This window comes from Myxocyprinus asiaticus, chromosome 13 (genome assembly GCF_019703515.2).
Source record: "Myxocyprinus asiaticus isolate MX2 ecotype Aquarium Trade chromosome 13, UBuf_Myxa_2, whole genome shotgun sequence".
Taxonomy (NCBI): domain Eukaryota; kingdom Metazoa; phylum Chordata; class Actinopteri; order Cypriniformes; family Catostomidae; genus Myxocyprinus; species Myxocyprinus asiaticus.
The window spans coordinates 35,119,695-35,137,753 of record NC_059356.1 but is presented as its reverse complement, the minus strand read 5'-3'; the positions used below and the strand labels follow the sequence as shown (position 1 = coordinate 35,137,753).

The 18,059-nt window shown below is 37.2% G+C and overlaps 1 protein-coding gene across 5 annotated transcripts in view; it reads left to right on the top strand.

The window, feature by feature from the left end:
• The window catches only part of LOC127450492 (signal transducer and activator of transcription 5B-like), a 144,107-nt gene that overhangs the window by 100,579 nt on the left and 25,469 nt on the right, over positions 1-18,059 (top strand). For 4 of the 5 annotated variants that reach the window (XM_051714663.1, XM_051714660.1, XM_051714659.1 and 1 more), the window contains 7 exons: positions 4,533-4,667; positions 4,764-4,920; positions 6,973-7,062; positions 8,419-8,593; positions 9,639-9,769; positions 10,747-10,898; positions 11,359-11,514. In XM_051714663.1, the coding sequence (XP_051570623.1) occupies positions 4,540-4,667; positions 4,764-4,920; positions 6,973-7,062; positions 8,419-8,593; positions 9,639-9,769; positions 10,747-10,898; positions 11,359-11,514 (989 nt within the window). In that variant the 5' untranslated portion in view covers positions 4,533-4,539. Of the gene's footprint in view, positions 1-4,486; positions 4,668-4,763; positions 4,921-6,972; positions 7,063-8,418; positions 8,594-9,638; positions 9,770-10,746; positions 10,899-11,358; positions 11,515-18,059 lie in introns of all 5 variants that reach the window. The other variant, XM_051714661.1, reaches the window with a different exon arrangement.

Sequence of the window (18,059 nt, the reverse complement as noted above, 5' to 3'; positions counted from 1 at the left end):
TGTTTATTCACTTCTTGTTGAATTTCAAAAATGGCTGAATTTGAGGGACTGCACACTGTTAGCCAATCATAACAGTGGGCGTTTACATTGAAGTTTAAAGGAGGAGCTGAGGCAAAAATCTATTTTTCTTTTTTAGAAATATGGTCAGAGACAGGATGGAAAATTATCATAAATTACAAAATTATGACTGTTTTGGTGAAAAAAAAACTTTACTAACATTATTAGTGGACATCAGGGAAGAAAATGAAACTATAAAATTTATATAAAATTTATATAGCGCTTTTCTAGGCACTCAAAGCTCATAGTATAGGTGGAATCTCCTCAACCACCACCAAAAAGAGCACTTCATGACCTCTTTAAATGTAAACAATATTTCACAAGTAAGAGTGCTGTTGTACTAAATAGAAGTAAATAGAATGTTTTCATTTATAATGTGATGCTCTGTTCTGCAGCCCTTTATTTGACAAAAAAAAAAATAGATCAATTTTGTGTTTTGGATTATGCTGTGAGGATCTTTATTGAAGCACTTAATTTGATTAAAAAAAAATGCAATGGTATGTTGAAATATTATTTCATTTGATTAAAGCTTTATTAATTTATTCGATTTGACACTATTTTGATAATGAAATTGATTAAACTTTAAAACTTGGAATGGAAAGCAGAATTTTGGTGGGGGGGGGGGGGGGGTTAAACTGATTTCATAGGGTTTTACTTAAAAAAACAAAATAAACAATGCTCAGTGCAACTAACCATATAGTCATGCATTAGATTAGCAAAATAAAGGAGAAAACGCTTCCCATATCTTTTGTTGTTAATATCAAAGGCTATCTGTCCAATCAAACTCTATGGTACGATATGGCACTTGGTAAATACTTGCCAAATTGCGTAAATGACAACATTGCTTGACATGCCCTCATCCTCGAAAACCATGAAAGAAACTATGGTTTAAACTTTTTGATCAGTTTTTATTTATACCATGATCAATAGAAACATGTAAATGCTTCGCTCGGCAACCTTCAAGCCAAGTCTATGCCCTTGCATTTACATATGGAAGTCACTGTTGTACAAATGCCAGTTTACTCATAAAGTCAGATAAATGGTGGAAAATGGGCATGTAACTAAATTACGCCTGTTTTTATGCAAGAAACCTTGACGAACATTGCAAAGGGGACTTTTCAAATAAAATGCCTCTGAAGTGTAGAATATGGCCATTTAATGCATTACGCTTCCATATAAATCATTGAAGCTCTTAATATTCAGTGTTCCTCTATTCCTAACAACAAAGCGGAGACTTTGTTGTACCAAAAAACATAAAACACGAAACTCAATATTTGTGTTATTTGTTTAATTGGCTCGATGCAACTTAGATGCATTGCATAATTTCAACATTTTGTTAATAAATTCAGCAGGCTTACGCATCATGAATGTGAGACCAAACCTTGCATTTCTTGAATTCAAGAAGATGGAAGGCTATATCTGGGGCCTATAAAATGAAAATGTGAAGACCGAAACTAATAAAAAAAAGTGATATTTTTCATATATTTCAAAAATAATTGAAAAGACCAATAAGATTGCATATTTTGTCCCACTGAAATGCTCATTCTACATTACAACATTGATTTTGAGTTGGATGCAGATGTAAATTTACTCGTATCAACAACAGTAAGGTTATCTATAACATCTATAAAAAGTAAGCTAGTTATTTTTACTTACACTCAAAATATTTTAGCCTATTTTTTTTTTTAGGATTTACACATTTCTATTTCATCTTAAAAAAAAAAAATATTTATTTTGTATTTGCCCTTTTAAACATTTTTATTTATTCATTCATTATTTATTTTTATAGTTTTAACAGTGGTATCCGTAACAAGACCATAGTAAACACATGGAAGCATGGATCTTCTTCACTACCATGGTTAGATGTAACATGATTTCTTTAAAACAAACTATGGCAATTTTGTAATTATAAACAGTAGAACACATGTAAAAACAATAAATACAAAATATAAATATTTATAAGTTGTAACAAAAATATATCCCTCACTCCTCTAATGTAGCCTATGACAAATTAAATAGAGCTGAATTAGTGATATGATAATATTTATTATCAATCTATTTCTGCCTAAAGTAGAGTTAGTGTTACTATAGTAAATTCAAGGATGGTGATGTAGAATTCTGTGCCGAATTCAAGTGGTTTCCACCTCTCGCGCCTTGCTTCTCACTGATTCTCGCAAAGCTGCAAAACTCCAGCTTTAAGAGCTTTGCGCTCACGCTGCTCTGTCCATTAGGGCTGCAACTAACGATTGTTTTGTAATCGATTAATCTAACGATTATTAGAACGATTATTCGACTATTCTGCGATTATTGCAATGATTAATCTTTAGCTCTTAACCAATTATTCAGCTTGTGCTTCGACTTAAAAGGTTGTATTAAACATGCTTACTAACAATAAAGAGGACAAAATCATCTTTTAAAAATACCTCTAAATGACATTCACTGAATTAAAGGGGAATAAAATACTTAAGTTTAATTCAGTAAAGAAATTCACTGCAAAAAAAAACAAAAAAAACAAATCCTATTGTTATCAAGTGTTTTGTCTTGTTTTCTGTTTAAAATTGTCTAAAAATCCTTAAAACAAGATACATTTACTTGAGAAGCAACATATAAGATATTTAGACTTGCTTTCAGAGACTGTATCTTAAATATAAGTGTATTTTGTATATAAGTGTATTTTTTCACTTGGTTGTACTTCTGTGAGTGGAATAAAGACAAAATATACTTACATTCAAGATCTATTCTCTAAAAGCAAGTCTAAATATCTTATATGCTGCTTTTCAGAGAAATGCCAGTTTCGGAGTTTGTAGTTATTTACATGATCTGCTTCCGTATATTTGAACTTTAATAAAGCTATAATGCATTAAATATAACTGCATTTAAGATGTAATGCTGGGGTGTTTCCTTTAAAGACGCTCAACACGCAAGTTTTGCTTCAGCGGAGTGGAAGCTTCAGCTCCACTTATTTCACAATGGGAGTGCTTATGTATTTACTTATTTTGAATTTTTACATTATAATTCCCTCATACTTTGCAATCTATGATGCTCTTGCGCATCATCATTAGAGTTTAAGGTGATCTCATGTTACGTTAAATGAGATCAAATGAGAAGATTTTTGTCAACAATTTTTATTGTCGACGTTGTCGATAACGTTGACTAATATTTTCAGCCCTACTGTCCATTGAGCCGTATCCATCTACAGAGCCATACAAGTGCATTAGCCGAGATTGTGTCTCCACCTGTGTATTTGACGCTGCTAAACCAGATACTTCAGATGCGTCACTAGACTTCAAAATCAAATGAACTGCGGTAAAAAACGCGTACCAACCCGTATAATTGAGAACCAACTGATATACTCCAAGTCTAGATAAACGTTTTAATCCAAAGAGAAACTTGACAATATATTTGATTATTATGAGTGATAAACGCCCCCCATTTGTAACCTAGGCCACTTCTCTACTAATTTTGCATTCAGCGCCCCATGGCATCCGTTGAGAATCCCTTATATAGACAGACAAATCCAGTGAGATTAACACACACACAGCAGGTACTTCCTCATCTGTGCTGCACGGTTTTGTCTTTCTCAATAAAGTTTCCTAATTTTACATGCATTGTATTTGCATTTTTCATCTGTGGTACTTTAAATGAGTATAAATGAGTAAGAATGGGTGTCTTTGTGTGTGTTTCTGTCTGACATGTGAACACGAGATTGAGAAATAAATTAAGCTCATTCATTTCCTTCCTCTTCATGTTGTCTTTTGTCTTAAGTCTCTCTTTTTTGCATGCACACATAGACACAATGCCAACAAAGTGTCTGTGTTTTCTCCAAAATCAACAAGAAGCTAAAAGAGTGGACACAACATAACACCCAAGGAGCTTCACACAATGAAACTTCCCTCCATCATGTGTATAATACAGGAGGTTTTCCCACTAACCGTGTGATCTCAAGACTTTTGACTTTCTCAAGATTCTGCACACTTTGGTGCTGTGACCTAGTGGTTAGTGCATCAGCTTTGACATAATACTATTCTGAGATGCAGGTTGGCGCTGTTTTGGCAGCACGAGGGAGACCTACACAATATTAGGCAGGTGGTTTTAATGTAATATATATATATATATATATACATACACTGTAAATACTAAAACATGCATAATATAAAAAATAATTCTTGCATTACAATAATGAGTTTTTTTTACCTCATGATAATGAGAATTTGAGGGGTAAAATGTGCTTACTTGTCATGAAAATAATGACAATGCCAAAAATCGTAATAGGCTTAAAATAGTTTTGGGGTGAAATATGGCCTGGACATGATCATCTTGACAGGTCTCTTGAGATTCACCCATTTTAACACACTCCCTGTCTCTCTCTCACTCTCTCTCTCTCTCTCTCTCTCTCTCTTCTCACTCTTACCTGTCTCTTTTACTGTAGCTGACTTCTCACTCACTCTCTCTCTTTCTTACTCACTCTCTCTCAGAGAGAAAATGGCAGTATGGATCCAGGCCCAGCAGCTGCAGGGAGATGCTCTTCACCAGATGCAATCTCTCTATGGGCAACACTTCCCCATAGAGGTGCGACACTACCTGTCCCAGTGGATAGAGGGCCAACTCTGGTATGTGAAGTGTTTGCTTGAGTGAATTTGAACTGCAACTGCCCTTTTGTCATTTTTTTTAAATTAACAATATATTGTGTGTGTGTGCTCTGACAGGGATGCGATAGATTTAGAGAACCCTCAGGAGGAGATTAAAGCCAAGCGTTTATTGGACAGTCTGATCCAGGAACTAGAGAAGAAAGCAGAGCATCAAGTAGGAGAGGATGGATTCTTACTCAAGATCAAATTAGGACATTATGCTTCACAGCTAAAGGTAACACACAAGCCAGGGTTCCCACACTCATGGAAAACCTGGAAATGTTAGGGAATATTTTTATTTTATTTTCAGTTTATAGTGAGCCTGGTCTCATTAAATATATGTGAACATGACGACATTTTTGCAATTAAAAATTTGCGTGCTGTATAACACGTTTGGCTGCAGGTTTCCGGTAAAATGTCCAGCTAGGGGCGCCAAAAGCAAGTAAAATGGTGTTGTATTCAGACGCATTTTTAAGATTATTTTGAGATAGACTTTTTTTAAAACATACCTCTCTAGCCTAATACTTTTGCCTGAATCTAACCGATAGTGTTTTAATATATAATATTATACTATAAATGAGATGTTTAAAAAAGACATCCTTACCAAATCGATGCCTAAACCTACCAATTAGTGTTTTAAAATATATGAGACATTAAAAAAGACATCCTTACCTTATCAATGCCTAAACCTAACCATAAGTGTTTTAAAATGCAGAAGCTAAATGAAAAAGCACATTTACTGAAGCAACCACATCATTTCGCTACTATGACACTGTCATGTCATGTGTCAGTCTGAGTTCATGGCTGGTCTTGAACCGCAGTCCCTAACTCTTGAGATCACCGCCCTATCACATGAGCTATCACACAAGCCGATAGTGCTAGAATACGTATAAATATGTAGGTGGGTCTGTAATACATGCATTATAATGTGTAGTTTTTCAAATATGCATTAGAGTCAAAGTACGTCAATATCATAAAATAGCAGGGTCTGAGTAATAGAGAGAAATACATATATTTCTAAAGTCATTATCAGCCATTAAAGTAATGATTTAGTTGTTGTAGTGCCCCAAGTGTTCATTTCACTTGGAAACTGCAGGGAATTGTACATGGAGACACAAATCAAATCAAATCACTTTATTGTCACTCAGCCATATATACACAAGTGCAACAGTGGGTGAAAGTCTTGGGGTGCAGTACCAAGCAACATAGAAGTCATGACAGTGAAGAGACATATACCAATCTACAATAAACATCTAATTTACACATAACACAATTTACACATCTAATTTACACATAACACAATATAAACATAATAAAATACAATATACAGTATACAATATACACAATATAAAATACACTGTATACAATAAAAATACAGATGCAGTAAGGTGTTATATAGTAAGACACGTATAACAAGTTTTGCAAAAATGTATATAGAGTCAGTCACATTTTCATTATGAGACCAGCTAGCATAAGTTCTAGGCCTGGAAGAGTTATAGAAATGAGTAAAAAAAAAAATAAAAAATGAAACTGTAAAAACTTTTTAAATGTTAATTAGCTATAGCTCTAAAATATTTCATCAGCTACAGTAGATATTGCTTTTTGTGAGTTCTTGTGTAGAGTAAAAGCAAACTAACCCATCAGACATCTATACTAATATACTCTATACTATACTATCTATATCGGTTAAATTTATTAATTCCAAAGATATACCTGGCGTACATTATACAGTTATCATGAACTACTAAAATGATCATGAAAATGTAATTTGTGATTTTTATTTCCTATAGGCATGCCCTCTCTTCTAGCTACTGTTCACTAAAGTCAAATTCCATTGTAAGATTAAGAAGAGTTTGTTGTAATAGTAATGTTGTGTCTAAGAGCACATGCTCATTATGGGATATTCTGAGTTTGGTAGAGTAAAACAAGACAGTAGATGTGTGTGTGTGTGTGTGTGTGTGTGTGTGTGCAGGTTTAAGTGGTTTACGAGGACTTTACGAGGACTTTTTTTAGGTTACAAACTGGTAATTACAAGGGTATTATGCTATAAATGTGGTTTATGAGGACATTTCTAGGGTCCCCATAATTTAAATTGCTTAAAAAACATACTAAACGATGTTTTATTGAAAATGTAAAAATGCAGAAAGTTTTTTGTGAGGGTTAGGTTTAGGGGTAGGGTTTGGGTTAGGGGATAGAATCTATAGTTCGTACAGTATAAAAATCATTATGTCTATGGAGAGTCCTCATAATGGTAGCTGCACCAACATGTATGTGTGTGTGTTTTCAGAGCACGTATGACCGCTGTCCATTGGAGTTGGTGAGATGCATCAAACACATTCTATACACAGAGCAAAGACTTGTCAGAGAAGCGACTAATGTGAGTAGCACTGGGTTTGTTAATGAGATGGTTAAAAACAGTAATCAACAGTGCATGTTAAGTCTTCTTTTATGTACTGACATATTTTCTTAACTACAGTACTGCTGTTTATCACTAAGATTTCAAATAATTTATAAAAAGTTCATCAAGGGTTGAATTGTTTATTGTTCCCGCATGTCACCCACCTTTTTTGTTTTACTCGAGTAATTTACCAACACTTAATGAATCGGCTTAGATAAATCTTTAAAAAGTACCAGTTAAAAACAAAACAACAATTTGGTTGTGGATCTTCTTGAATAAATCTTTAAAAAGAACAGGTTCAAAACAACATTTCGGTCATGAATCAGACAGCATCAGACATTGACATTACACACATTTTAAAATAATAAATTAATATAAAATACTGATAGAACTAATAATCCAATGACAGAATTTAATGCCCTGCTCTTACTGATAAATGATAGTTTGATTCATTTATATATCATACTCATAATCTGTTGTCATAGACACACCTATACACCCACTCAAATACATTATATTTATGTTCACATGCAATGTGTGCACTACACAAACAATATTTTGTTTGTTTAAACATTCATTCATATGCACTTAGTCTCGTGTGGGTGCACAGGAATATCCTCACCTTTCTGTATGTTGTTCAAACACAATGGGACAGAGACGATAAAGACTACAGCACATGTTGGAACTTCGGTTTGTGGGATTAAAGTGCCAGGACCTGTGATGAGGTTGTATTAAAAATATCTACCCACCCCAAACTTTCTTTATCTTAATAGTTAAATAAAAAAATAAAAATAAAAATAAAAAATAAAACGCTTTGGTAAGTGAAATTCTAAAGTAAATATCTCCTGAAATAATTCACTGATAATGTACTTTCATCTATTTAAGGACTCAACCTCTGAATAAAAACATGGTTCCTTGCATTTTCATGGAACATTCTTTGTGAACAGTTTTATATTAGTACTTGCCCCAATAGCTTACAACAGGTTGTCAATTCATTAGTTAACACATACACATATGCACAAGTACTGTAGATAAAAAAAAAAAAAACATATATATATATATATATATATATATATATATATATATATATATACACACATAATTACCAAATGACATCCAGAAGGAAAATTCACAATAATTTTTTTCCCATCATTATTAGCTTACATTATTCTGCTTAAAGGAAGTAAATGTGAATAACCCATTCAGAGGGTTTTTTTTTTTCTGGAATTTTGAAAGTACTGAAATATGCTCCATATACAGTGACATGTCAACTTATGATTAATAAAGTGTTAGAGTTGGTTGTCACTCATATGTGTCCGTGACTCTGATTTGCAGTCAAGCTCACCGGTGGGCGGGTTGATGGACAGCATGTCGCAGAAGTACCATCAGATAAATCAGGCGTTTGAGGAGCTCCGAATAATGACTCAGGACACAGAGAATGACCTCAGAAAACTACAACACAACCAAGAGTACTTCATTATACAATACCAAGAGAGCCTCAGGATACAGGGTATGTACATACACACAACCAGTAGTACACCCAGACCATAATGCACATGCACTTACATGCAAAACTGAGTATCTCATTATTCAGTTCAGCTTACAGCAAAACGGAACTGATCATTTTCTTATGTGAACTTTTTTCTGTAAAAGAAATTGTTAAATGACACAGTAATTTGATTGAAAACTGTGGAGACTATGAATCAAATTTGAGGCAAATGATTATCACAGTCACTTGAAAATAGAAGTGTAATTTGATGGCGATTACACACCTGTTAACATTAGTTTAAGTAACAGAACTGCTAAAAACGTCTTATACATAACACAATCACGGTGATACTGTTAAAACTTTATTTACTATCGCCTTTACTAATGCCTGAATGAATTAATGTTAAATAATTAGCTTTAATTTACCTTAGAGCAAATGTAGGTGTCCTTGCTGATGTTATACATGTTCATTAGGGAATGTGGGCTGACACAGTTTAATCAATAGCATACTCTTCTCAATATTTATTTAAAGACTTTTTTAAAAACAAAGAAAAAACACTGCGTGTATCCTCTCTAGGTACCTCGTGTCACTATTACAAGTGACCCAGCAAAAAATATATATATATTTTTTTATAATTTCTATAATTCAGATTAAAACTGTTCAAACACACATTACTCCCATAGACTCTTGTTGGAAAAAGCAAACATTTGTCAGAGAAATGGCGGACGGCAACAATTGCTAAGATAGGATTGGTCAGAAACACTTTTAAGGTGGGGCTTAGTGGCAGTCAATTATAAAATACTATTCAAACTTCTATTCTTCCATAAACTATGGGGTCAGTGACTGTTAGAGTTGATTTGTAAAATAAAATATCCAATCTAGCTATATTCAGTACAGCCCACTATAGTACTGTGAACAACATTCAAGGTTCAGTTGCCAGCTAGCATCGAGTTGATTCTGTAAGACTGCTTCATAAAACAATATGCCAAAATAAAAGTTCTTTTTGCTTTTTTTTGTTTGCAAAGCTTGTAATTGTTGTCTAAGCTGTCCTCTCTGTTGTGTGCAGCTCAGTTATCGAGTCTGGCTACGTTGCCCCCAGCAGACAGACAGCTCAGAGAGCCCAGTCTGCTCAGCAAGAGAGCCACTGTAGAGGCCTGGCTGACCCGAGAGGCCAACACCCTGCAGAAATACAGACTGGTACACATACTCGTCAACAAACACACAAAATTACATAACATAGAGGTAACATAAGGGCTATTTCCTATATTTTAGTAGCATTTATTTTTTTCCCCCCTAAATTCCACTTGTAGGCCCTTAAAAATAAAAGAAGTGCTTTGCTGAACTTTACGTTTACATAGCCAGGTATAATAAATAGTTAATGTTCACTGGTTATATGCAAGAGGTGAACAAAACAAAAACACTAAAGAATCACTAGTAGGCTATTTACACTCTCTGCCTGAGGCTACATCAAGCACTTAGGTTCACAGTTCAGATACTAGTGTTTTATATTGTATAGACTGGTAATTAGATAATAAGTCCTATATATGAAATAATTGCATGGAATCCAATTACATTTAAACAAACCTTAATAAAAAAAAAATTGTACACTCTATAAAATAACAAGAGCTGTTTAGTTTTGTATTAATGAAACCAAACTTTAGTGTATTGTTATGACCTTTTTATTCAGTGTACAAAAGGTTGTGATAAGTTGCTTGTCTTCCTAAACAAGAAAAACTGAGGAACTGCAGCAGATAATTTCACTGTAAAAACATTGTCCTTTTAACATTATTTACAGTAGTGCCCGCACGAAAAGTTAAAAAAATTGTCATGTGCTCTACTACGCAAAACGAAGCCTCGCCAAGGCTAGGCGACAACCGCAATGACGTCACTTTGTGCGCGTGAACCCTCGTGAACAATGAACATATAGACCAGGCCTCTTAATGTAAATTACATCTGTTATGATTGGTTAACTTCTTTGCGTGTGAAGTCTTAGATCTCTTTCATTTCAAAATGTCAAAAATCTGCTTTCCATTATACATATAATCATTTATCCATGGTGCTTCGGCCATTTTTAAAAAAAGTAGGAGTCAAGTGGGCTGTAATTATTTACATGAGTACAGTACATATGTTTCATGTCTATGTGTAATGTTATATAATACTGTGTTTGTGCTCAGGGCCTGGCAGAGAAACACCAGAAGACACTGGCATCGCTACGGAAACAGCAGACGGTGATTCTTGATGACGAGCTGATTCAGTGGAAGAGACGTCAACAGCTGGCTGGCAACGGAGGACCGCCCGAGGGGGGTCTGGACATACTACAGTCATGGTACACACACTAAGAGAGTTATGTAAACAGTGGGAAGCATGTGCATGTTGTGGTTTTGCACAGAGCATTTGCGTTTACATCACACACGCACACACACACACACACACACACACATAACAAACACAGATAGCAGACTTTTCTTTTATGCTTTTGTTTCAATGTCAAATTTTTTATATTAAAATATTTGTCAATTATGCAAAATGGACAAATATAATAAAAAGCTAAATAATTAAAGAATGTAAAATAATAAGAATAAAATTAGAATTTTAAGAGAAAAATAAGATGACAGTAGAAGTCAGTGACAGACAGACAGATAGATAGATAGATAGATAGATAGATAGATAGATAGATAGATAGAATTTGTACAGATATGTTATGTTGCAAAGTATAAGTGGGATAAAGTGTATATGTGTTTATTATTTCTGTGTGTGTGTGTGTGTATGTGTGTGTGTGTGTTCAGGTGTGAGAAGCTAGCTGAAACCATTTGGCAGAATCGACAGCAGATCCGGAGGGCGGAGCATCTGAGACAACAGCTGCCCATTCCTGGCCCCATCGAAGAGCTGCTCACCGAACTCAACAGCACCATTACAGACATCATCTCAGCTTTAGTAACCAGGTGTGTGTATGTGTGAGAGAAAAGAGGTTCAATGATTACTGTCATGAAACACACGAACACACTTGTCTCTCAACTTACTCTTGTTACTCTTTACTAAAGAACTTCTACGAAACAAAACGTCACATACAGAATGAACCAGTCATGAAGCTCATAACATAAAAAGTATTTATCACATCTCTCCCTTTTGAATTTTGGTTCCTTTCCTTTTGTTTTTCAAAATAGGGGAATAATGCAAATAACTGCCCAAATTATGCTGCAAATCTTCAGACAACAAACAGAGAAATCCTTTTTTTCCTTCCAATCAGAAATAATTATAACTAAGTGTTACTTATAATTTACATTCTATTATGAATTTTCATATTTTCCTTCATTAGTTAAAAGATAAAACTAACTCTATACTTTGTTCAGACCAAAGGGCTTGGGTCCTTCTTCTTTTTTTCTGATGTTTTCACCTTCAACCATTGTGTTTTAACTGGCACCGCAATGGCTTTCTAATGACGCGTCCACTGCACGTGGTTCTTGGTGTTAGATTGCTCTGGGGCTTTTGAGGGAGAGTACCACTGTAGGCGTATGAACTTCCTGGCTCGCCTCGGGTATGGTTTCGCTTGTGTCCGCAGGTGATCCTTCTTCATACCCTGAGCGCTTTTGCCAGAATTTAGATCAGGTTGAGCAGTTTCCAGAACTGCTTAGAGATGTTTCCGGTTCCTCCGAAACGCTCCCAAGTCGGTGACCTTGGTTGATCAGCTTGATGACTCAGTATGCCCTTTGTTATCCTACCCTTTTCACCATCAAGCTCACTCATACTGGATGTCCCAAGGCGGAAAGGAGATATGGATCTGGTGCCATGACGTCTATTGTAGAAGCACCTGTAGGAATCTTTCATTTTGCAATCTGCCACAACTCTTTTCAAATCTGGCCATTTAGGGACCAGATTACTCTCAAGCGTAGGAACAGTTGTTCTGAGATGTCTACCCATTAACAGTTGCGATGGGCTGCAGCCTGTAACTGCTATAGGCGTGGCCCCGTATGCAAGAAGGGCCAAGAAAGGGTCATCCTGCTTTAGTATTTTCTTTGCCGTCTGGACGGCCCTCTCTGCCTCTCCATTCAATTGAGGGAATTGGGGACTTGATGTCACATGGACAAACCCATACTGCAAATATCCTGGACTTAGCAGAAGTGAACTATCGTGCGTTATCTGAGCAGAATCTGGAATGGCGAAACGTGCAAACATGCTCTTTAGTTTGCCAGTCACTCTTTTGCTTGTCATATCAGCCACGTGTGCTATTTCAATGAGTTTTGAATAATAATCAACAACGACATGGTAGTGTCTGCTATCCATTTCACTGAGATCTGACCCAAGATATCTCCAGGGACCTGGGTGTAGTTCTGTGGTAAGCAGTTGCTCTTTGTGTTGGGTTGGCTTATTAATCTGGCAGGTCTGACACTGGCTCAATTTGCTTTTCAGATCGGCACTAATGCCTGGCCACCAAACTGATAAGCGAGCCATTTCTCGGCACTTTCTGAGCCCTTGGTGGCCTTCATGAATGCGATCAAGTATTTCACCTCTCATCTTTACCGGAATCATGATTCTCAGGCCTTGCAGGAGAAGCTCTCTCGATTCACTCAGGAGCCTCTGTTGGCTAAAGAAAGTTTGCATATTTATGGCCACAGCTTTTATAAGTTTTGGCCACCCCTGCCACCCATATTGAAGCACACTTTGCATCTCATTGTCCTCTTGGGTAGCATGAGCTATTTGCTGTAGTTTTTGGGGTGAAGCGGGTCGGTGTTCCTCTATTCCAGCTACATAGGCCTCAACCTCCTCTTCGAGGTCTGACTGCTCTGAATCAGCCAACGAGTGTCTGGACAGCATGTCAGCTATAAGTAGGGACTTGCCTGGGGTATACACAGCCACTGGGTTAAAGCACATTATCCTTATCAGGAGTTGCTGGCAACGGATGGGGACCTCATCAAGATTTTTCTGTTTTATCAATGGAACCAAAGGTTTGTACCTTAAATGACTCCAGTCCACAAAGGTACCGTGATAGTTTCTCACATGTCCAAACTGAAGCCAAACACTGGCCCCCTATCCCATAACTACTGGCATCAGCAGTGATGACTGTTGGCTTTCCCACGTCATAGTATGCCAAGATCGGGGCTGCAACCAGCATTTCTTTTACTTTTGCAAACGCTTTCTCCTGGCTTGTGTCCCATCTCCACCCTGCATCAGCTTTGAGCAGCTCATTCGGTGGCTGAAGTATGGTAGCACTGTGTGGCAGGTAGCGGCACAGATAATTAATCATGCCTATTTTTTATTTTTTTATTTTTTTGGGATTTTCCCCCTTTTTCTCCCAATTTGGAATGCCCAATTCCCAATGTGCTTTTTAAGTCCTCGTGGTCACGTAGTGATTTGCCTCAGTCCGGGTGGCAGAGGACGAATCCCAGTTGCCTCCGCATCTGAGACCATCAACCCATGCATCCTATCACGTGGCTTGTTGAGCGCATTTCCACGGAGACACAGCGCACGTGGAGGCTTCACGCCACCCACCGCGGCAACCACGCTCAACTCACCACGTGCCCCACTGAGAACAAACCACATTATAGTGACCATGAGCAGTTTACCCCATGTGACTGTACCCTCCCTAGCAACTGGGCCAATTTGGTTGTTAGGAGACCCGGCTGGAGTCACTCAGCATGCCCTGGGATTCAAACTAGCGAGCTAGCAAACTCCAGGGGTGGTAGCCAGCGTATTTTACTACTGAGCTACCCAGGCCCCCAATTAATCATGCCTGTTATCCTTTTTAACTCTGTCTGGTTTTGTGGTTTGCTGAGCTTACGAATGGTGCAGACATTTTCTGGCCAATGATGCACTTTTCCTTTTGAAGCTTCAGCCCCGAAGCTTGAATGGTCTGCAACACTTCACTGAGTGTTCCTTGCGAGTGCGAGTGTAGACTAGAATATCATCCATGTTGCAGCATACTCCCTCGACATTAAAAAGTAGCTCAGCCATTCATTTCTGAAATATCTCTATTGCACTAGTTATGTCGCAGGGCAAACGACAGAAACAGTATCTATTATGGGGGTTATAAAAGTAGTCAGCCTCTTACTAGCATCGTCTAATGGAATCTGCAAGAAGCCGCTGGCAGCATCCAGCATTGAAAAGACAGTTGCCCGCGGCAACTTGGAGATGATGTCATCCAAGGTTGGCAGCACATACTTTTCACGTATGACAGCATCATTCAGTCATTTCAGGTTGACACATTTGAATGTCTCTGTTCATTTTGGTGACAGGCACCATTGCTGGGGCACACCAGGGAGTAGGCTCATAATCCTCCTCAATCATGCCCAGTTGCTCCATTCTATCCAGTTCCTGTCTGACCTTTGTTAACAATGGGATAGACACCCTCTGAGCAACATGGATGCGATATGGCTCTGCTGTGCTTTTGAGCATTATTTTAACTGGTTCGCATGCCATTAGTCCCAAGGAGCCAAACACACTCTCTCCGATATCATCCATTCTTTTTAATAGCCCCATTTGAATGGTTGTACTGCATCCTAGAAAATTATCAACATGGGCCCCTCTCACCACATAAACGTCCATCCAATATGTTTCCTTGTTCATGCTTACTTTTGTTTTCAGCTGGCACATACATTCCAACATGCCATTTGTTGCAACAGGATGACATTTGTTTTGCTCAGCGAAACTTTGTTTTTCAGACTTTTGTAACTTTCCTTAGATATCACTGTAGTGTCTGCACTAGAGTTGATTTTGAAATTTAGCATTTGGCCTTCCACCAGAATGTTAAGTCTCCATGGTGGAATTGGTATATATTGGTTTTCCACAGAGCCCAAGAACATTACTGATCCATCATCTCCATGAGATGTTACTTCCTGTACAGCTTTTGTGTGGCACACCACAGTAAACTTGCCCACCTTTTTGCACTTCCGACATTCAGCTTTTTTAGCTGGACAGCATTCTCTCTGGTTATGTGTTTTGTTGCATCTAGAGCATTTTCTCCTCTCACGTTCATTTCTATTGCCAGTTTTCCATCTATCAGAATGTATATTTTGGCCTCTGCCATGGTTTCTTTGAGAGAATTTAATCTCCTCTACATTGGGTTCACCATGAACGGACTTTTGACTCTTAATGAGCTCGTAATTACGTGCCTCCTCAATTGCTCTCGTAAGTGTCAATGTTCCTTGCAGCTGCAGCTTTTCTGACAGTGATATATCTCTCAGCTCGATGACCATCCTGTCATGGATGAATTTGTCTTTTACTCCTCCAAAATCACAATACTCCGCGAGCTCGTAAAGTCCTCTTACAAACGCTTCCACTGACTCCCCTTCTCTCTGACACCGCTGATGAAAGCAAGCGCATTTGTAAATAACATTCCTTCGGGGAATTAAGTGCTCATCGAATTTCAAAGTTATCACGGTCATCATCTTCCTCAAATGCAAATTATTTAAATATGTTCTTTGCCTTTATTCTGCATTGAGTAGATGAGAGCACTGACCTGCACATCGCCATCCTCCAGTGACAATTTGGTCGCTGTTCTTTAGCACATAAATCTTTGTTTCCACTGCAGCCATTCGCTTGGCTTCTTAAATGGGAAACTTTCCGGTGGCAAAAGTGTAAGCATGATTTTTGATTTCGAGTGTGTTGTCCTCCACTGCAGTTGACCCTATTCGCTGAGCAATTCTCACAACACTTCTGACACCATGTCATGAAACACACCAAACACGCTTGTCTCTCAAGTGAACTCTTTACTAAAGAACTTACACAAAACAAAATGTCACATACAGAATGAACCAATCATGAAGCTCATTACATAAACAGTATTTATCACAATTACAAAGTGCAGAGAAACAACCAATATCCTCCGTGCAATCAGTATGAACATGATACATGTGTGTTTATATGTGCCATTTCTAAGCCCTGTTAGAATTTCAGTGAGAACCTCATAGTGCAGTTCTGCACTTTGTAGAATGAGAACATCACTTCCTTCTATTACCACCACTTGCCCACAAATTGCAGGGAGCAGATTTTGGTTCATGATGGCTGTGACGTAAACCAAAGACTATTGGCTAATTAATAAAAGGGACAAACCCTTCGATATGTACCATCCAAACTTTCTGTTTCAATAGGAAGTATGTCAACGCAAGAAAGAAAACTGCATTCGGGGAGTCTTTAAATTACAAAATGCTTGTTGATATAATTTCTTGTTTTTTTATACTTTCTATTTATTGCTAAGAAGAAATTTTCCAGAAATTGCTAGATAGCTTTACAACCTAATTTGCACATCCAGATGGTTCTTCTACATTTAAGAATATTGATTATGTTTCTTTTTGTTGTTGGTTTTTGTTTTGTTTGTTTGTTGCAAAGTTCAAGGCACATATCACAGTCGAAACATTTGTGTGTTCGTGTGTTTGAATGTGCTATGCTTTCTAGTCCCATACTCTTCAGTGATGACCTCACAATGCAGATCTATTTTGAGTGTATCATGGTTGTCATGATGACTATTCCAACCATACATTCAAAGATATGCATTCTCTACCTTCCTGTTGGCTGTCTCTGTGTGTGTATGAGTCTTTTCTCGGTCAGTGTTGGCCCAATTTTAAATGTCTATAGGTTTCAGGTTTTACAGTCTAGATGTAAAGAACAATATATTCAATAAGTAATCTGGAAGTTTTGATTGCAAAAGCAAAAACTTACCTGGTAGAGGATGTAAGGCAGAATGTTTACTATTCCTCAGTCGCTATTCGCTTTCATTGCATCTTTTTACCATACAATGAAAGTGAATGGTGACTGAAGCTAACATACTGCCTAACAACTTCTTTTGTGATCAATGGAAGAATGAAAGACCTGTATGTTTGGAATGATATGAGGGTGAGCGAATGATGGCAGAATTTCAACTACCCCTATAATTTCACATTGCACATTCTCACACCATGAATTCAAAAGATAAGCATCTCAGTGGCAAGTAAATGAGTATTAATGTATTACTCACCCTGCATGTGCTTGTGTGAATGTGTGAGTAATGAGAACAAATGCAGATTCAGTCATCTCATCAGTGCTTCACTGAGGAATGTCTACAAACTTCTGATCTCCTTCAGTCTCTTCTTCATATCAGCTCATACATCATGCACCTACCACAGGGGATCAATGTGGGGTTTCATTTGTGTGTGTGTGTGCGTGTGTGCTTATTGTGGGTTTAGTGCCTCAGGCCATGTAGTCTATAAAACACTGAGCTTAATGGGAGCTGTGCTGCTTTTAATGACCATCAGTGTCTGAATAGATTTCCACCATGCTTAGAAGTGTGATTGTGGCTCTGTGGGTGTATTTTTACCAGCTATATAAATGGAGACACACCATAGACTTCTGATGATTTTGATCTAACTCTGATTATGACACACTAACATTAATCAAAACACTAACCCTACTTGTAATTTTTATTTATTTATTCATTTTTAGAATTAAAATGGAATAGATTTGTAAAATATTTTGAAGAAAAAAAAGACTGGTGCTTGGCTGTGCAAAAGTCCCTGCC